The 22,044-nt window shown below is 38.5% G+C and overlaps 1 protein-coding gene across 1 annotated transcript in view; it reads left to right on the plus strand.

Moving 5' to 3' along the window:
* Positions 1-22,044, plus strand: part of PTPRN2 (protein tyrosine phosphatase receptor type N2) — a 665,321-nt gene that overhangs the window by 68,028 nt on the left and 575,249 nt on the right. Inside the window, exon 3 of the mRNA XM_040589330.1 lies at positions 4,028-4,078. Coding sequence (XP_040445264.1) covers positions 4,028-4,078 — 51 coding nt within the window. The remainder of the gene's footprint in view (positions 1-4,027; positions 4,079-22,044) is intronic.

Genomic DNA, 22,044 nt, shown 5'->3' on the forward strand with positions numbered 1-22,044 from the left:
TGTACAAGTGTTAATAAAGAGGGGAATCTTTCATGCAAGTTAAGAAAGCTGTGTTTAAATTCTAGGTTAAGCAAAGCAATACATGCATACCTGTGCAGTTTTAGTCTGTCAGCTGGTTGAATACTAAATGGAGAATTCATTATTTCAGGGCTGCTGTATGAAGTAAGATTGGGGTTTTGTTCTTTTGAGGTCTCTTTCTGTGGGATTTGAAGGTATTTCAGCAACAGTTCATGTGTTTTAGGAGATGAACTCTGGTAAAGAGATTGTTTCATAGGAAATGAAATGTAATTTTGATCCCATAAGGCCTGAAATGTATTAAGTGCTTTTTGGAGACGATACCACTTCACTCTTCAATGGTGACTTATTACCACCATTACTATTAGTAGGTAGATGGTATTTAAAATGAAATATGATGCTTCTTAATGTCACAGCAAGTAACAACAAAAGATAAATTAGTAGTTAAATTAGCATATTGACTGGTTGGGTGAAATACGCATAATAGTCAACTCTAGCAATAAATAACTTGAAACAAAATATTTTTCAAGGAGTTCTGGAGGTCCTTGTCTGTTTTAAAGTAATCATAGATGCATATACTTTGCCATATATTGACTTTATTAACTTGCTCTCCAAAACATAAGCTTTCAAGGCTAATTGCATCAGATGCCTTGCTGCAGTGAGCATCAAATAACCAACTATTATTAAAAGAGAAACTTAACCATGATAAAATCAGTTTTATTTTGTGTTTTTTATGGAAAATACATTTTGCTTTGTCACCTAATACATCAGGCAAAATCAGAGTGTGTCTCAGTTCTGTAGAGAGGTAACCTGGCTGTTTGTACCTGAACATATAAATTTTGTTCATTTTGTATCTGGATTTTTCTCCTTCTGAGAATATCTGCATATAATAGAATGGTCCGCCTTTAGCAGGTGGCCATGGGCAGCAGGTGATCCCAGCTCCCAGGTGCTTTTGAAATTAGCAGGGTCTTGGTGAACCAGTATCGTGGTTTAACCCCAGCCAGCAACCAAGCCCCACGCAGCTGCTTGCTCACTCGGTCTCATCCAGAGGGATGGGGAGGAAAATAGGAAAGGAATGTAAAAATTGAGGGCTGAGATAAGAACAATTTAATAGGTAAAGCAAAGCAAGGAATTCATTCCCCACTTCCCATGGGCAGGCAGGTGTCCAGCTATCCCCATGACAGCTGAGCTCTGTCATGTGTAACAGTTACTTGGGAAGACAAGTGCCATAATGCTGGATGTCCCCCCGTTCCTTCTTCTTCCCCCAGTTTATGTACTCAGCATGACACCACATGGTATGGAATACCTCTTTGGCTAGCTTGGGTCACCTGTCCTGGCTGTGCCCCCTCCCAGTTTCCCGTGCCCCTCCAGCCCTTCTGCTGGCAGGGCCCAAGAAACCGAAAAGTCCTTGATTCAGTATAAACGTCACCCAGCAACAACTGAAACATCGGTGTCCTGTCAACATTGTTCTCACATCAGAGCCAAAACACAGCACTGCACTAAGAAAATCAACTCCATCCCAGCTGAAACCAGGACAACCAGTCACTGTTTTGTTGTGCAACTCCACTAAAACATTGCTGCTTGAAACATCTTGCCTGGCACCTTTTGGATCTACAGCACAGCTGCTGCACAATGTGAAATCAACTACAAAACTGCTGGCCTTCCCTCCATCACCGGACGCCTTCTGCAGGCCTTCCCTGGATGCACGTATTTCAGGCTTCTGGTTTTAACTCTTTTGTGATGTGTCATGAAAACAAGACAAAGAGATTTGATCAGGGATTTTTCATAACAAGGGAACATTTTCTTTTAGAAGAGATAACTTCAGATTTCTGAAAACAGGAATATTGAACTATACTTTTGTCTAGTTTATATTAGCACTTGAAGTCTTTCACTTTTTTATTATTTTTCCCTGCAAGCATTCTTTTTCTTTTTTTTTTTAAGTGATCACTGCTGTGCTTTTAATTATGGCTCTTCTTGTGCTGTATGTTCTGTTCTGATGTGTTTTGGTCACTGCCTGTCATTGTTCTTATGTTCTTTACAAGTCAATTTATAGTTAAGGCATCCTTCTGCTTTGCTGGGTCAGTACCAAGGCTGCAATCAGATATCCTCGGTGAGTTTTCAGACACTGTTTCAGGTCAAATGGCTGCTAGAGCAGACTTGTCTGGAGCAAAATTATATGTATCTCAAAAATATGCTACAAATCACAGTTTGTGGATCGTGTAGATGCATTTTGTTCTACTATACTCTGCTTGCAGAAGCTTTCCTGGTATGAAACTTCCTCAGCCTTCCAAAATCTTCTGAATGTATACCTACAGTTTGTCGGTGCATAGGTAAAGGATGAGGGAGCGCTTTTATCGGTGTGCATACTGTAGGCTTTTGTTATCTGCTTAAGGCTATGTATGCGTGGTCTTTGCAGGCAGTTGTGGGCTAGATGTAAGGGATGGTACTTGTTCTTCAATATGGCTCAAATTCACGTAGATTTGCTTGCCTAGCTGACACCTAGCACTGTGCTAATAAATCCTGCTGAGGGACACAGTGTATTAGTTCAGGCTTAATGATGTGTTAATACAGTTACCTGCTGAAAGGCTATGCAGGCATGCATAAGTCACTCTATCCCCCTGAATTTTTCTTTTAGCAGGGTTAGGGCTCAGGTAATTCATAGGCAGAGAGTCCTGAGCCTTTCAGTCTCTTTTATGAGAACAGCCTACTTAATCCATTTGACTGACAAATACAGACGCTTGTACTCTGTGCTTCTGTGGAGACAGGCACAGCTGGGGGGAGAGGATTTGCTGCTGTATTTAGACATGGTGAGGTTCCTGGCATTTTTTTTGATGCATAGTGTGAAACTGTTCAAGAACTCTTAATGTTTATAACACTCTGTGTCCATTTTTAAACTTAAGGTACTTCCTAGAGAAGTTAAAAGGCTTAATTGTAAAAATGTGTTCTCTAGGGCAGTTTCGGTGTTCAAAATACAGCCTCATTCCTTGCATTTTATCCAGTCCTAGCTCTTTACCTTTTTCAGAAAACAAAGAAACTACTGCTTGGGTTAACAGAGTGCATGCCCTTAACAGTACCCCAACATTCCATACTGCTTCTGTACTTGTTCCTTCTCCCAGTCCCCCAGTGTGGAGTGACCAGAGCAGAGGCACATCTTGCCTGCTTCTTTGCCGTCCTTACAAATATCAGCATAAGTTTTTTGAATTTGAAGATAAAGGGGATAATAACTAGTGTCTCATTACCTGGTTAGGTGATACTAGGAACAAGGGAACAGAATACTTCATCTGTGAACAAGTGGATGAGCTGGGATTGCCAGCCTGGATGCAGTTTCTAGAGTGAGGTATGGAGCTGGCATAACAGGGGCCCATAAGGCAGCATGTTTTGGGACAAATTTCCTGCATTAAGTGGAATAAAACCCTAGGATATTTTTCGTAGACCTGTACTGATTTGCCAGCTGTCTGTGGAGGTATCACAGTGTTGGTATGGATGGTTTAAAAATTAACACTTTCTCCAAAGAGTTGGTGTTCCTGAGGATCTATGGCTGCAGTTACTAAATCCAAGCCTGATTTGAGCAATTTATACCTGATTTCTAGGCTTGTGTCATTGCAGTAAACGTATCTTTAGGAAACTCCTGATTTCTTGATATATGTTTTTGTAGTGTATTGCAATGTTAATGTGCTGTGGTGTAATAACATACTCAAAACTGAGAGAACATAAAGTTCCTCAAATTGCTGAATAAGAGAGATGCATAGCAAAACCTGAACCGTCAGTAGTTGAATGATGGAAAAGAAAAACGTCAAAGGTTATTCTGGACATAACCAGGTAGCAAGATGTGCTCTCTAACCAGACCTGTTTCCACATTCTTGATTTTCTGTACTGCCTAGTTTAGACTCCTAAGGCCAACTAAATGCCTGACTCTTGCTGAGCATTTAATAGCCTGAGAGGTCTTCAGCCTGCACTAATTATCCACAGTTTGAAACCTGTATTAATTTTTACTGTTCTATTGTGTTTTTAGGCTGCCTGTTTGAGGATGACCTTTGCAAATCTTTTGAGATCTGTGTAAATGGTAAGTCTTCAATATTTTGTTTGCTGACTACTTTGTCCTCTGCTGTGTAATTGCTATGTGGTCGATTCAATAAGCCAAATCTATATATGAAGGAGAGGAAAGAAAGGACGGTGTGGGGAAGTACCAGGTATGACTATTGTAGTGAACAGTTAGGGGAAATGCAATAGATTAAAAATAATAATAATATAAAAAATTCTCTCAACCTTGAACAACATCATCTCCTTTTATGAGAAATAGATTGCAATTAAATTAAACACAGTGAAATATGCTGACATTTAATTTGTCTTAATACAGGCTGAAAATAATGGGTTTGTTATTTTCAGGTTGTTCATCATTTTAGTGGATGATATTGAGTAATTATTGGTCTCCTTTTCTTCAAAAGGTTGATATTTACTACAGTAAGTAAGAAGCAAGTCTCAAAGCAAGACTTAAATTCATCTTGATTATGCTGCTTCCTTTTTCTGGTATTTTACTTGAACTATGCAGAAGCAGCTTGCTTCTGTTCTCCTTCACAATTTCTTTTCAGTAAGTCAAAAAAGCCAATGCAAATATATGAATGAGTCTCATGGAATAACAGGAAAGAATTTTTCTGACAAGAGTTGAAGATTGGCAATGTGCTATATGAAATCATTTAAGTCCTGATGAAGGACAGACCATGTTTAAAGAACTTCTAAAGACGTTACCTTTGTGAAAAATATTGATCTGTAATTAGGGATTTTTATTTTTAAAGTATTATATATAAATTTCTCTTTGTGAATGTATGGCACAAGGAAGTAGATTTGTTTTCCATCAAACAGAGGAGTCAATAATATGGGTCTGCTAATAGATGAAGCTTATTAATATCCTAATTTAACAAACATCTAAGATGAAATAAGATTAAATGTCCAGTATTGTTGAATGACAGACAAATGCATGCAGGAGAGGGAATAAAAGACAGAAATATGGTTGAGGAGCTGGGAGGAATTAAAATAGGTAGGTTAGAAACAGTGCATTCATTAACATCTCCAAAGATAATTCTTGTGTAAATGTGTCACTTGAAGTTGTTCCAATAACGTGCAAACATTCTGCATTGACAATTTCCATGATTGACACCAGGAAGGGTAGCAGCAGTTTTCTACAGTGGTGCATTTTGCTGACTACCCATGATATTCAGTGCCTAGCTGTAGTCTTTCCTTCCCATCACAAGTATTTTTAATCAGATTGTATGATAGGCCACTGTTATATCTGGCAGACAGTGTATAATGAGGAATTTATGCAACAGATGATAGTAAAGAAATGTACGTACTTTAACTGATAGCAAAAAGTTTTCAATAGACATGCTCCTATAAAGGTTACTTCATAGCTTCGTGCTGTAGGTGTTGCCCTAATTGAAGATGTGCTTTCTAAAAACTTAACATGACTTTTATTAGCATGCAGAATTAAACTATGAAAATGGTATCTTAGAATTTAAAATGGATTTATTCTGTAGATCTATTCTTACTTTGGCATAACTAAGTTAAAGGTCACTAATGATTAAGCCAGTTGATCAATGACATTGCCTAATGGCTGATCTTAATTAAAAAAAAAATACATTCAGAGATTCTGTCAATGTGTTTAAGGTCACTACATAGTATTTAATTTTTTTTGCCCTAACTGGGCAAATGTTACCCAGAGTAGATATTAAGTGCTATCCTTGATGCAAGTAAAAATACACCATTCTTGAAATTAACAAAACCTTTGGAAGGTCATACTTTGAAGTACTAAAATACCATCAGAATTTACTTTTTATACATAGAAGAAAAGAATAGGGCCACTTGCTTCTGAGTAGTCATTTCCATTTTTCCTGTCCAAACTGCTTCTGGTTCAACAGTATCTCTGAAGTTCTTCAGAAATCCTGATATATTAAAATGTAAGGGCTTTGGTGGACTGATAGCTCAGGAACTGAAGTCTGTGGAGGTCACTATGCTGAGGAGCAGAGCTTTGTGTACTGCAAGGTCATGGAAACGTTTGCCTCCTTTGTTGTCACACAAGTGCATGTTTCTAAAGTACAGTGTGAAAGTGGGTAAGAAACAGCAGCTGCTTTTGGGTAGCATCTTTGAAGCATCTGTGATCTGCAGATCTGAGCCTGACTCCTGCAGGAAGGCTGATAATTTTGATCTTTCTCTCAGCCTCTAGCAAAGTAACTGAACTGACCGCATTTTCAAAAATGAAACTGGGTTTGCCTATTGAAGTCATAAGTCACAAGTCACAGTATTTGCCATCTCATGTCATTACCTGGAAACTTCAAGTACTTTCATGCATCAGACTTGTAAAAGGATAACCAAACCCACCAATAACTGAGCTGTTTCATAACTTTAGAAAAATACTATTCCTTCTCATTTATTTGGAAGAAGAGATTGGCCGAAATATTTTGAGAAACGTTCATTTGTACAAAGAAAAAAAGGTCAGTTAAAAGCAATTTCTTTTATTGTTAAAAGCAGTGTAATCCAGTCGTAAGATCTGATATAACCAGCGTAACTGTATCGGTTGCAACGCTTATATTTGTTTAGGTCTGCCATTTTTGCAGGGCAAAGAACCTGCTGTAATAATGATTGAATTTTCTGCCACTTTCCCTCATGATATAAAGGTCTCTTTTGGCTTCAGTGACAGATTCTCGTTTATGTTTGTTTAATAGCTCCAGCAGCAGTCATGCAATATTAATTTATTTCCATAAACCTTTTATCAGTTTTCTGAGCTGCACTGACTCATCAAGTGGTTAAAAAGGAACATATTGTTTCATGTTTATTTTAGTGGCATAAGGATAAGCCAGGCAAAAAGACTGAGTTAGTTTTCCTGAACTCTTCCTTTACAAAGGTAGACTGTTGCGGTGTGAAGTTGCTTAGGTGTCATTTATTTAACTTCTGGTACACCATTACCTCTATTATACAGTTAGAAGAACTGATATTTTTACCCACCTAAAATGCTTGAAGCTTGAAAGCCTGCAGCTAAAAAACTTGGTACAAAAGGTGGATATGTATATGAGCTGCAGACCTTAATAGAAAATGATCTGGCATGCTATAAGCTTGGCAATGCTTGCTCCCCAATAAGTGCTGATAAGCTGCTATAGACACCAAAGGAAGCAAATAACAATATCTTAATTAAACAAGATATACAGAAGGGAAAAGAATAATCTAAGGAATAGGATTTGAAATGAGGGTATGTGTAGTGACATAGCTGTGGGTAAAGAGGGGTATGGCATTCAAATGTTCACTTATGTTTTGCTGCCTGGGTTAGAAGTTTAAGCAAATGAGTTTGCCTGTATGTGTATTTTCTTTTTTTCTTAACTGTTATGCCTAGAAGGCGTTTGTATGAAAAGGAAAGAAAAAGAAGCATCAAGAAGGAATTTTTAGATTGCCTCTGAGGCAGAGATCTACTTAGCCTTGCATGCTCCTTGTAATTATATATTAAACCTAGTACAGTTGGATAAGTGGGAATAGGTCACATTTTGCTTTGCATTTTAAGTGATAAGTAAAGCAGTTCAACATCAGCTCACATACCTTCCTCTTTGGAAGGTTTAAACAAAGTAGCTCCTGAAGATAGCAAAGCAAAGACTGGTTCTTATCCTTTCTCATGAAATCATGCTATTGAATTCTGGTAGTGCCACTGGGAAAGACACCATGTGGTATAGATAAAAGCATTCATTTTGAAATAACCGTCCCTTATTGTCCTCATTCCTCCCTTTATTAAACTGTTTGAACTGCTCATTTAGAAGGATGGCATTCTTTCCTTTAGGTTTAATCTCCAGATATTTTGCTTCAGAAAGAAGCTTTGTGCTGTGTTTTATCCATGCGTGGATACCATGATATCTTTACTCCTTATCATCGGAGCCTTTATAAATCAGGGCAGTTCTATTTATGAAAGATGTTGCTGCAAGCCCACTTCCTGCATGAAATTGTAACAGGGTTCATGCAGAAAAGATCAGATTGTGGAAAACAGCTCTGTGAGGCCAACTGAAAAAGTTAATTAAATACAGTTGTTGGCGCAGTGTGCATCATTAAGTCAAGCCTCACTGACAAACACTAAACTTCTCCTAGGAAGGCACGGTCTAGTGTCTGCAGTACTGTTTGAAGATGCCCGGCTTCTGAAAGGCTGTATAAACAGCTATGCACAGCTGAATCAATATTGCTTTATGTGTGCAAGCTGCACTTGTTAGGAGAGACTTAGGTTAGCATGGTGTGTCAAAGGCGTCCAAGCATTGCAGTACAAAGTCATGAGATTTTCCAAGTTTGGATGTCTCCAGACAGTTCAGAATATTAACGTGCTTTCTTCCTCAGCTACAGAGCTCCTCAAACAGTTGGAATATAAGTGATTGCATGTGCTGGTGATGAACCATAAATGGTAAACATGTGCCACAGACGATAAGGGAGAGGAGTCAGGATCCCTGAAATGGTTTCTTGAACTTAATGTGTTACGCTTTGAGGTTTTCCAGATCATTGCCTAGTAGGATGGAATTAGAGGGAGATGCACCTCAGCATTGTTTAGCTAACAGATGTCTGCAGCTACATCTGCGTTTGCAAGGCAGTGCTCTTACAGAAGCTATTGAATTTTTGTGAAATGATGCTATAAATCTCTGCCTAAGCTTCCTGAAGCTTTTCAGTAAGCATCCGTGCTTGTTATAACTAAATTCAGCCTTCTAAGGAGTAACGCTAAGTGGTACCTCTACATAATGTTGCTTTATTGGGTGAAGAGAGAATTTATGTGCTTTCCAAGGATGTGGGAATTCTTCACAAATAACTGAAGTCCTAGTACAACCCTATGAGGTAAACCTGGTGTATCATTTCTAATCTGAATTCTGAGGTTAATGGGAATATTTGTATGTTTGGAGTAGAAACCCAACCAATTATTTAAATAAAAGGATTAACTTTCAGTGGTCCTTCCATACCAGTTCAAGGAGATCAGAGGGTTAGTTTTTAAAAACATCCTTTGAATAAATATGTCAGATGAATGTAAAAATCCGGTGTGATATTCAAGGAGTAAACTTTAAAATCTACCATTGTATAATGGTATTCTGAAAGCTGACATCTTCAGAAGTATTTACACACTTCATTCAAATGAAATCTAGGGTGAGTTAACACCTAAATATTCCTGAAGATCTGTGGTTATAAGGATACTGCCTTAGTTTTTAGGAATATTTTACATTTCTTAAAAAGCTCATACATATCTTTTGAAATAATTATGTGGAAATAAAGATTAAAATTTGCTCTCTTTTTCCCACACTTGTTCTCTATTAGGTTATGTGACACTCCTGTAATAGGAGAAAAAAAATGATACAGAGTTTGGGAGGAAGACTCTGGTTTCCCATCAGTCTGTGTAGTCCCTCGTGTTGGCTTCTCCTTCCCCTTGTCTTATGAAGCTCTAAAGACACATGTATTAATGAGGGTGTCAGAGCTCCTCAGGATTAATGAGCAGAAGAGACATTGCAACACAACTTCTGCTATGATTAGTGATAACACAACAAAAGGGAGCAGGAGATGATGACTGGAGGAATTTGAGGGTTTCTCAGCTCTGCTCCACCTCGCCATGCTACTGCTTTGCAAAGAAATTGTACCAGCTCAGTTTCCAAACTAGGGGGGTCTTGTTTGCTGCTGAGTATACGCAGTTTTGACCAACAAGAACACTTTCAACATTGATGCTGAGTGTGTATGAGCTAACTGAGGTAAAAGCACTGTGAAAAATCCTTTTAGTTTTACCATGAGCTTAAAAATGCCAGTGCAATTATGTCTTTGTCTGCTTTACCTTGCCATAGAGTGTGGTGACTTTTTTTACTCTGAAGAAAAGGCTCATCTATCTTCCAAACTATCTGTTTGTATCTTCTGTTTGTTTCAATGTGGTGTTTAAATAAGTGTGATAGTTGGGTAGAAGTTTCTAGCACAACTGGCATTAAAACTGAAATAGCGATCAAAGGTGAAGTTATGATCTTCTCATTAGGAAAAGATGCTTAGCACGATAATGCAACTATGGTTTAACCACTATCCCAGCTTTCATTAAAAGCTTTATTATGGGGATTTTTTTGTAGAGAATCTTAAGTTGTAGCACCTGCAGGGCACAAAACCATCACTCAGCCTTCACTGACAGCCTGCTGTTCAGCACCAAGTGAGAAGAACGTATGTACAACAGTAAATCTACCATCAGCCATAGGTAATCCTCTATATTGCCGTGGCCTGTGCTAGTAAATAAGTCTTGGAGCTGCTGAGTGTAGCACAGTGTTATTTCATGTGAGCAGACATTTTTCTAACAGCTCAGGCAAGAACGCTGATGTGTTGTCATACAGAAACTTTCATTTCTGTCTTAGTGTTGTGACTTGTGGTAGTGTCTTTTCTTGCTCCAAACACCAGCACTGAGTTTCACAGAACCAGGCAAGCACTGCAAGTAGAATTGCTTAACAAGCGTATGTTTGAGTGATTTTGGGGAGATTTTGGTGTTCGGTTAAAAGATTCCACTCCTGACCATAGCGTAGATGGGGGCTGCTGGAGGAGCCTAGATCGTTGGAGCATAATTATCTAGTATCTATCCCTCTTAACCAAATTGTATATTTGTGGTGATAAGGTGGATGAGTCTACAAAAAATTAATGTAATAATCTGATATTAAGTAAATTGAAGTTCTGGAATTTTTGGATTAGCTTTTTTCCCCGCCTTTAAATATTGACTATTTGTGCATGCAATATTTGAGTTGATCCGAAGTCCGCACACTTAGAAGATATTTGTGTGTGTTTGTTAGAATGAAAAACTAAATCCTATTTGTCTGCTGCTTTTTGGAACTGGTACTAGGCAGATTACATACATTGTAGAGTAACTTTGACAATATATGTTACACTAGCATATTAAGTGTTTCATGAAAACATGTTTGGGTATTTGAGAGATTGTCTGTACCATGTATCTTATTAGTGTGTTGTGGGCCTCTTCATTAACTCTTTTTGGGTAAAGTATGTAGCAGCTGTTGGCACAGGTGTTGGACAAGTTCAGAGATGTTTGCTATTTCATTATTTTATTACACACACACAAAAAAAAAGAGTAATTGTAAACAGTTGGGAGGTCATGGAAAAGTACAGTCTATCTGAAAAAAGGCATTAGGGAGTCTTACTAAAACTTGTGCCTGATGAATCGTGAAACACAGGAGCCTGAAAAGGACAGCATGGTCTGTAAAGGAAAGAACACCAAGGGATATTATTCTGGAAATGAGGTGGAAAGCAAATGAATCCTCATTTGGAGTAACACTGCAACAGTGTGCCTCCGCTGAAAATCCATCATGCTTTGTCCCCTTCTTGTGTCAAGTGGCATTCCGAAGTGTTATGGTTTACTTCATGATTAAGATGTTTTGGTTTTGGCTTTTGAAAAAGTAAAATAATAGGCAGGGCTTTTTCTTTAGATTTTATACCTCTACTAAAAAAACCCCACCCAAACAAACAAAAAATACAACCCCAAACCGAACCAGAACCCCCCAAAAACTGCATAAACATATTTATGAACAGAGTAGTAATAAAATTGCCAAAACTAGGAGAGGTGAAATCGGTGAGTTTTCAGGGCAGTGACAGCTACACAGCCATATTGCAATTATATGGCAACTCCAGATTTGAATGAGAGATTTTTGGGTTTTTTTTCTGGTGTTAAAAGGGTACTTAGCATGTTGATTACTTACAAATGTGTAACTGCAAAAGTGAGGTGCATAACTTTTGATCTACTTGCTTATTTTGGACTTCACCTACTCTGTTAGATATATAACTGTGATATTTGCTGTTGTCTCCCTGAATATCAATAAATGAGTATTGTCTCAGTGCAGCAGTGGTTAATTGGGTCAATCAGATTAATTATTACTGTTAATTATCAAGTTACTTTGATGATTAACAGAGGCATTGGCAGGACTGTCTAAAAGAGGATCAGCTAGAAAGGTTTGCCCAAGAAAATTGTATTTTTTTTAATAATCATAATGCTTTTATATTTCTTTTTGAAAAATTCAGTAATCCCATCTAATAGTACATATGCTTAAAATATGGAATCACAAATCAGACTACAAATTTTCAAAATATACCAGTTTTCCAAGGCCGCTATTTACTCTGTATTTTCTTGAATGTGTGGGAGGCAAATCTGTAGACCTCTCTAATGAATTTCTCCTGAAAAACATCCTTTTGGATGTTTCTTTATAGTTACAAGTTTCTCTGTGCTTAAGATGCCATACATATATATTTATTTTTTTTCCTTCAAAAGTTCTGTCAAAAATCCTCTTCCAAGTTTGCTGGCCAGACTGTGCATCAGTTTACTGCTGTTGTATTGCAATGATCATTTAATGAACACCTTTTTGTTGTTGATTTCATAGCATTTGACAAGCATTAAAAGCTTTTTGACTCTTGTCTGCTTTTAGACAGTAAATATAATAGGAAAAAAAATAATTTATGGTTCACAGTGGGGAATGTTGTCATCCTGGGTAAGTAACTTCTCGAAGAATATGAGAGAATTGAGCAGCAAAACCTTATGACCTGGATCACCTGAAAGCGTATTTGCCTCAGCAGAGCAAAACTCTGCCTACTGTTTTTGCAAGACATAGTGACTTTCTTGTCAGAAGGTAGCTTGTATGTGAAAATATATTCAATAACATTTAACCTTCATGATGTCATGTAAGAAGGTAAGAAACAGGCAATCACTTTAGAATAATCTAAATATGAGATGCAAGTTCACATGCATATATTAAATATGTTTTCCATATATGAAAATAACTTTCAGTGACTGTGGTTGTTCTGAGCTAATGAACTACACAGAGACAATTTTTCTTTTCTTTTCTTTTCTTTTTTTAATAAAGAATGTAGAAGCTTTATCCCAAGTTGTGTACCTATTTCTAGAAGTCCTTATTTTTGACTGGTGGGGGTCCAAAGTAGAACATTCAGCCAAAGTGAGCTAGAAAAGATATACTTTCTCTTTATTCTAATGCTTGGAATAAATGCTCTGTAATAAAGAGCAATGGGAGGCTTTTTTTGTTCTATGTCCTCATTAAATAAACGAGAACAATCTGAAACCAAACTAATCATAGTACTACTGATTAACAGGTAGACCTGTTAATGAACAGTTATTCCCCATTATAAGCCATTTGAATCCTTTAATAGAAACGGAGGGGGGTTTTGTGCCCTACAACCTCCATGGCAACAGCAACAACAGTTGCTGTAGAGGTAGACAGAACAACAAATATATTTTATTGTCCCAAACTATTGTAATTTAGTCCTTTACTTAAATATCTTTCACTGCTCCTCTGCATAAGTTGAGAAATGTTTGGTTGCTTTTGCTGCTGTGTCAGCGTGTTCCTCTATTGGCCCTAAGGTAGGGTCAGCATGATTTAAGAAGGTTGGTAAGAGCACTGGATATTAAGGAAGAGTAAGGAAATACAACATTTAATGCCTGGACTCTAAACTCTTCAAGGAAAGATGTCTTTTAGAAGGAAAAGGTTTTGTTTTTTTTGATATAATGCAGCAAATTTTTGTGTTAATGTTGACTTTACAGTATTATGATAAGGCTGAAGAAGTATACCTAATTTATTCTATTTAGTCTTAGCTCTTTAAAAATTGTATTCATCTTTCAACTGAGTTATCTCACTGATTCTTTCAGATATTAGACTATAACACCACAGTTTTTTCCTGGAAGTAACAGGACAGGTATAATTGAGCAGTTGCACCCTATGCAGTTTTTCAATGGCAAGATTGTCTTTTGTTAGGTTTCTCTATCTGTTATTGAGCTGTAGTTGATTCTTTCTTTATGGTGAACATCTATAATAGATAAGAAAGAGGTGTATTATCCAGCCAGAAACTATATAATATGCTGGGGGGGGGGGGGGAGGAATTGAAGGTAGAGTTGAAAACTAATGAGACCTTCCCTCAGAATTTTTTTTTCCTCTGTCCTGTAGTCCCCTCTCTTGATTATACATCATGCTGCTCTATCTTTATTCCTGTGAAATTCAGATAAAAAGGGTATTAGGAGTAGATTGGCAATAAGATGGATGGAAATTTGTAGGGTATAATTGCCAATAGTTTCATAGTCTATTGGGCACTTATAGAAGACAACCTGCACTGTGCAATCACAGTGGAAGCAGTTTAAACGAATTGTGGCTTTCCAAAATAAAATCAATTCGTTTCCTTTGGAGGTGGAGAGGTTTTTGAGGTGGTGGTGGGGTGCTGGTGTTTGGTTTTGTTTTCAAATTTTAATTCATTTTCTAACTTCAAGTAATAAACTTGAATGCTTCTTGTGATTATTTTAACTTAAATGCCCCCAAAACCTTTCTAAATTATAATAATCTCCTGATACTCTTATGATTTAATTTATCTTTTTAGGATGTTGTTTTATTTCCCTTAAATGTTTCACTTCTGAGTTCAAGTTGTAGAAGTCTAGCAAGTCTTTACAATAATTACGAGTTCCTACTTTACTGACAGCCTGCTTTCATTTTAATGGAATTTTGCTGATGGCTTATGCCAGGCAACTTAATGGAACAAACTTTTTTCGCTAACAGGAGCTATTAAAAAGTTTCTTCCTGAAATTTTACCTATAATTTTGATTGTTTACAAGTGTTTGGTGAATGATTGTGTTCTGAATATTTGATTCTTCAGTGAGGTAATCTCTCTTTTCTTAAATGTTTTCACTTATTTTTTACTTACGTCAAAAATTCCTGTGCGTAATGGTTGCATGCAAATGGACCAGTATGTTCAACAAAACATAAGATAATGTAAAGCTGATACACAGTCCTATTCCATGTCAGTTCTCTTTTATTCACTTCAATTTTGTTATGGTAAATTTAACTTTGGATGCCAAAGTTCCACTCAAAGTTTTTGCTAAAAATGTTTGAAATTGAGTCTAATACTAAGATTACCTTTTGTTTTAGTAGGTCAGTCACTGTTTTAAATTGGGTCGCTGCTTTTGCTTTGAAAGCCAAAGGGATAGTCTTTCTGCTCCTCCAAGTAGTTAAACTCACCCATACAAACACTTGAGTCAGAAACTGTTATAACTGAAGAAATAGAAACCTCTGAAAGAAGTTTGGGCAGAAAAGATTCCCTGTTTCAGCTCTGTATCAGTGGAGTTCTCGGTGGCAAAGGGTTGATGGGCATGTTTAACATTGCAGTACAAATTACAAATCGATGTTCACTACAAAGGTAATCAGCCAGTTAGTGCCCATTTCATCTCTCTAGATCTATGTGTTGCCAATTAAAAGTCACATCTTCTTGCTGGGCTTTATTTCAAATTATCTGAAAAGAGATTTATCCTGGCCCCAAAAATTTTTTCTTTGTTTATTCCCCTCGCCCCCCCCCCTCCCCCCCCCCCACGGAATTAGGTCACTGGGCAAAATTATTTTGTTATTTCATGAAATAGTACCTTCCACAAATTATGCCAAAAAAAGATTTACAGGTTTCAATGTATTTTGTTAGCATGTTTTGAAAATAAGTTATGACTGGAATGGAGTTTAATGGCATATTTTAGAATGGAAGACAGCTGAAACTTCAAAAAAGATTATTCCACTTCAAAAACTGGTAGAAAAAGTCAGTCTACCACTAAGCATATTTTTTTCCTTCCCTTCTTTTTTATGTAATCCCTAGGCATCTCTTGTCAAACACATTAACTAAACCTCTTAAGTTCTGGAGATGCCATACTGTGTTGGTTTCGGCTGGGGTGGAATTAATTTTCTCCATGGTAGCTAGCACAGGGCCGTGTTTTGGATTAGTGCTGGAAATAGTGTTGATAGTTTGGGGATGCTTTAGCTATCGCTGAGCAGTGCTTACACAGCGTCACGGCCCCCTCTGCTCCTCACCCCTCCCCACCAGCGAGGAGGCTACGGGGCGGGGGGGGGGGGGGCACAAGGAGTTGGGAGGGGGCACAGCCAGGACAGCTGATCCCGACTGACCCAAGGGACATTCCATACCATTATATACCATAGGATGTCACGCTCAGTATATAACCTAGGGGGAAGGGGGGCGGTGGTGGAGGGCTGCTGCCTGGGGACTGGCTGGGCGCTGGTTGGGTGGTGGTGAGCAATTGTTTGCATTTGCATCACTTTCATTGGGTTTTATTTCTTTCTCTTTGTTAGCATAGAATGGGTTACTTTCCTTTTCATTGCAGTTTATTATGATTTTATTTCAACTATTAAACTGTTTTTATCTCAAGCCGTAAGTTTTCTCACTTTCACTCTTCCAATTCTTTTTCCCTCATCCTGCGATGGGAGCTGTGAGTGCGTGGCTGTGTGGTGCTTAGCTGCTGGCTGGGGTTAATCCATGACACGTACTTTCTCAGGGCTGCAGTGGCTTGTGAAGATAATGTAGTGGTTCCTGCTTTGCTTAAACAAATATCCCACAAATGCAGATCAGCTTCCTCAAATAGTACCTTATGATTTCTCGCCAGTTATGGGGAGATGACCATGCTAGTTTATGAAAGGAAAAGAATTCAGAATTCTAGGGCTAAGGGTTTTTCATGGTACACTTCGTTCATGTACAGTAGTACATGAGTAAATATTTCCCTATTTTTAATGTGAATGTCTCTACATTTGGTATAAATGGGAAATGGGCGTTTGTTAAATATGCTGCAGTAAGTGCAAATTGCAATGCCATTGCAAGCTGCTTTTTAGGAACCATGACAATGACATTAAGCATTTGCTAAACAAAATCTGCTCCTGTATGTCATGCCATTTGCATCCTGTTTGCTATTAAGAAGTTGTTGGCACAGTCAGAAGACATTTTGTTAAAAACTATAAACAAACAGAACTTTCTTGGTCTGAAATGAGCAAGTATTTCAGAAGTATAGTTTTAGACTGAAAAAGGAGGCATAAATAGTTTTCTTCCTACTTTTTTGTACCTTTTTTTATGAGCTGGCACTTGTACATCAGGTGCTATAATTTTATAGAGCTGCCACCTTTCTTATTTCTGTGGTTGAAGATACAAGTTCACGTAATACTTTCTAACCACATGAAAGTACAAATCTGTTCCATCCTCACAAGGCAGGGTTTACAAGAAGCAATATGCAGAGGTCTCCTGCAGGACACTGGGGACTGTGGCTTTGGGTTCCTGTCTGCCTCTGAGGTGGAAATGTTTGCTCTTACCCCCAAAGCAGCGACCTGGGATGATCTTTGCCCTCCCTGTGCAGTAATGTGGGGACATATCATGCAGCCAGGAGAAGAGCTGGAGGGAGTTTAATCCTCTTGGATGGAGTTTGGGATGCTCACCTGGATGTCAGTACATATACTACAGAGAAAGATTTTAGCTTAAAAAAAATAAAATAATCAAGAGATAATACTAAATCCCCTGAGGTGGAAAATTGTCCATAAGTTATTGGCTGTGTACTGCCTGTTTTTCCAAAGTGCTGCAAAACTTAGTCCCATCCTCAGTTCATATCTCCTAGACTGTTCTTTATGTTGTTTCAGCTATGGAGGAATTGCTTTGCAGCCTGTGAACCCCAAGCTAACGCTTTTGCTGGAAAAAAAAATCACACGTTAATGGCTGTAGAATCAATGACATAGTCTAAAACCATTCCATTAAAGGAGAAAAAAATGCAAACAATGTGAGAATGCTCATTTGTCTGTTGTATAGAAAGATGATTATAATGATATGTGAGGTTTTCCTGGTGGAAAATACAAATTAATGCAGGTCATTGATTTTAAAAAGCATTATCCTTTGCTAGACAAGGAGATTTTGTAGGCAGCCTAACATACTTGCAGAGGAGCAGAGCCATATGTCACTGCAGCAGGGTTGTCCTTTGGCTTCAATAAAATGAGAATGTGAAAGATTTTATTGCTTTGGGTGTTAATACTGGTTGTAATCAAGATGAAACAGAGTTATCCACAATATCAGCGTGGGAGATGCTGCAGTTCAAGTGGCAACAATTTTATGGGGGAACAGATTGATTTATTTCTACTTGTTTACTGTCTGTGCCCGTGAACCGTGCTGTCTGCACGGCTGGCTCTGTGCTCTGCAGAGGTCTGTGAGCTAGTGTGCCAAGTGGCTGACTCTTCCCCCTGTGAGCATCTTGGAAACATCTTACACAATTGTGCTTGAAGAAACTCTGAAGAGTATTGATTAGTGGCCAGTTTTACCGAAAGTGGAAGAGAATCTGAGTGGGGCTTTAACAATTCATAATTTTGTCTTTTGCTGTAAACAAGATCTGAATCAATTTCAGACTCAACTGAAGAATGTTGTTGTCAAAGCTGAGAAGATGATGATGATGAGATAGTCTGCCTTCAGCTGCTCCTTACAGCAGCTTTGGTGTGGGGGACAGGGTCAGCAAAAGCAGAGGTTTGCTCTTCTTTCAGCTGGGCCACAATAAACTCTGTTTTCCATAGCTTCTCAGCTCCGTTTTTTTTTCCATGTCTGGCCATGCTGTCCTTATACTGGAGCAGAGTCTGGTGGTGACCTGACACCTTTGCTCCTTGCCGTAGCCTGGGATGCCCTATATGAGCAGCATTTGCTGCTTGGGGGAAGGGAAGCTGATGTTGTTTGTTTGTTTGTTTGTTTTGGCAAATCAGGTGTGGGGATGCTGAAATGATGCTGAGTGGTGGGTGAGAGATGCTTCAGGGTTGTGGAGGGAGGCTGGAGGCATGTAAGAGTAGGAGGAAGAAGTGAAGAAATCCCAAAGGTGGTAAAGGGCTTGGGGACACCTTGGTTGTCCCCCAACCCCATCCATGACTGAGGGATCTCCTAAGTAATGGAAGGAGCTGTAGAGTTGGGTGAGCAGAAGACGTGACTCTGGGTGCTTTTCTGAGAAGGACACCTATGGAGAAAGCATAATTGTGCAAAGCTATGGAGCTAAACCAAATAACTTTTATTTTTGATTTGTCAGGACTGGTATAAACAAGCCATTTCTGTTGGGCCAGGCTCAAGTTTAACTGGCCTGTTGTCTTCTGCAGCAGACAGCTGGGTCAAAATCACAGAAATTGTTTAGCCTACCAGATCTCTACAGAGAAACCGTGTTTCTGTCAGCACTCCCTTATACCTCTACTTCTATCCCCAAATCTGTTACTAACCCAAATTAATATTAATCTTAAATAATTCTTTAGAATCAAAAGAGTCCTCCACGTATTTCACTGTGCTAGGTCTTTAGTTCTGAGTCAAGTGTCACGGTGTGTTGGTAGCTTAGGGGCTTCAAATAGCATATATGAACCCAGGAGATGCGTAATATTTTGGTAAAGCTACACCTCATGAGCAATTTTGAAGAGAAACAGTAAAAAATAGTACTTAATGAGGGTTATCGTATATATTCAGAAATAACATGTAAATGCTATTTGCTGTAGGTACGTTTTGACTTTTACATGTTTGAATCAATCCATAATTCAGTATAGTTTAAAAATACAGTAAATATTTTTTTAAGAATATTTACTTTAAAAATGGAAAACTGTCTTTTTTTATTAGGGGGAAACATACAATGCTCTTGGGGAAAAATAATTTATAGAGTTGGTCCCTAATTTTGTTCTATGAGTCAGTGTTCATTTGCTTTAAGAGTCCTTGTGTGAGGAAAGGGCTGAAAGTCATGGTTTGCTTGAGTGCCAGAGGTCTAGAAGATCATAGCCAAGATGGGGACATATAATGATATATGGGGTAGGATTTTGTCTCCTGGGTCTTCCATATCATTTTTCAGTCCTTACTCACAGAAAAGAAAAAGTGTGTGGGGGGGGGGGGAGTAAATTAAATATTTTGTGTAAAGTGAGAGCTTATGAAAGTACATGTCAGAAAAGGCTGTAAGACGCAGCACTTGTACGGCCATCTCTTTTGTTCTGTAGGTGTTGTGACGGTTCAGGTTTTTGGGTATTTTTGTTTATTTTCCCAAGTCAGACAATAAAGGAAAAACTCTGGGATGGACTGATGTGATTGTTTGTATTTTAATAACTCTTACTGATATTCCTGAGCAGCCGAGAGTCCATTTGTCACTACTGCTGAATAAAGCCAGTAGGCAGGCATAGCAGGTTAAGATGTCTGGCTATTTCTATGGAACACTACACCTGACTAAGCAGGTTCAGTCTGTTAATCATTGTCTTGCCCTAACCAACAGTAGGTCAACAGTAACAGGATGAATTAGCTAATCTCTAAAGCCCGTTAATATTTGTTTTGCCTGCTACATTTGCTAGGTTGCTGGGTTAGGATGAAATGTGCTAGCAGTGTAGAGCTGTTAGCTGGACAGGCTCGGCTGACAGCCCCACAATATCAGGGTCGTGGTTGAAACTGCTGCAGAAAGAACCATAACTGGAGCAGCACAATCTGTGATTCTGCAAAAAAATTATCATTACTTAGAGTAGTAATGTGATCTGTCAGGGGTTTGTGCTAGTGTGGTATATGGTGAGTTGTGGATGGGTGCCATAAAGTCAGATCAATGTTACGGAAAATTCTGAATGAATGGATAAAGCCAGATGCCAAGTTCTACTCCAGAATTACCTAATAGACCTCTTTGTGTGTCCATCATTATTTCAATGGCAGACAATGTGAAACTGGCAAGCAAGGACATTACAGAGATTAATTCACTACTCTAACAGGTTTTAGTCTCTTAAAAATACTTGCTTTCTCTGATGCGAGCTTGAGAAACAATAATGTGGCTTAGAAAGTATGTTTTAGTACCGGATTTCAAATACTTGATGCACATTCTCTTTTTGTTCCTGTGAGATAATTCAATTATCAGATATAGTGGTATTATGTGTCATAGAAAGAAAATCCAAAGAAATTGTTTTGCCTAAGTCTGAGAGCTCTAGAAATACCAGTTAATTTGCTGTATATTCATCCACATACCTTTTCCTGTTAAAATTAGTTGTCAGAGAATGGAAGAGAATCGGTGAAACTGGTGTGCAATAACAGAGAGTAATAACATCATGGAGTGCAGAAAGCTGATGGATTCAGGACTGGTTTTGGTAATAGGCAGTAAAGGTAGCAAAAAAATCCATAACTGCAGAAGATTCAGGGAATTTGATAGAGCTGGCAGATACCAAAGAAAAGGAAGAACGAAGATATCAAAGCTTAAAGGAAGTATTTCAAAATAGAAAAGTTTTTCAGTATTGATGTGAGTGCTTGCAACTTTGCAAATCTTTGCTGTTTAGAATGATCCCACATCAGCCACGAGTGGCAGCAACTGATACTTTATCACTTGTTTAAAAGTGTTTGGGTGCTCTTAGTAAAGCCAGTGTTATGTCAGGAAACAGTTTATAAGTTTTCTGATGTCTTAAAGTAACTCGTTGAAATGTTGTTCGGTTTTTTTCTTTGTAGCATGCAACCTTACAGTAGCATTTATGTGTACCTGTAAGCAACACAAATACGGTCAAATGTGATGTGCAAAAGGTCTGAAAGAAAGTTGATATTGAGATGTTCTCCTACTATACAAAAGTTAATTATTTTTTTTGTATTATCCATACCTGTGATATAGTTTCTAGAGGTTTTGAAAACTCACATGCTTAAAAGAAGCTGCCACCTAAATAATAGTAAGGTGTTATGGTCTTGGGCATGGCCTTAGCAGATATGTCTTTCAAGTCTGCCTTGTTTGTGCTGTTGTGACAAGGATGCCCCTTCCAAATCCATTTCAGACTTTCTGGAATTTCTCCCCCTCCACTGGCTCTCTCCAGCTTCCAGATGCTCCTTCCCCATCCTCCCAGCATCTGCACAAACAAAAAGCAGCCAGCCCAGCTGTTCTGAGTTTTTGCCTTTTCCTTTCCCTTCTCTGGTCAGAAATACTGCTAATGTGTCTTTTCTGTTCCCTGACTGTTGTTACTGGATCGTCTGGCTCAGTGTCTGTGGCTGGTGCTGGCAGGGATGATGTGCGTTCCCCTTTCTCTCTGGTATCCCACAAGGGTCATGTCCTGTGTGGGCTCTGTAGTCCAGTGGGCATTAGGATGGAGAGGGTTGCCTGTTGGGCTGCAGTTGTGTGGAGACACAGAATCACGGAGCAGTCAGGGTTGGAAGGGAGCTCTGGAGACCATCTAGCCCAAACCCTTGCTAAAGCAGGGTCTCCTAGAGCTGGTTGCACAG

This window comes from Falco naumanni, chromosome 4 (genome assembly GCF_017639655.2).
Source record: "Falco naumanni isolate bFalNau1 chromosome 4, bFalNau1.pat, whole genome shotgun sequence".
NCBI lineage: Eukaryota > Metazoa > Chordata > Aves > Falconiformes > Falconidae > Falco > Falco naumanni.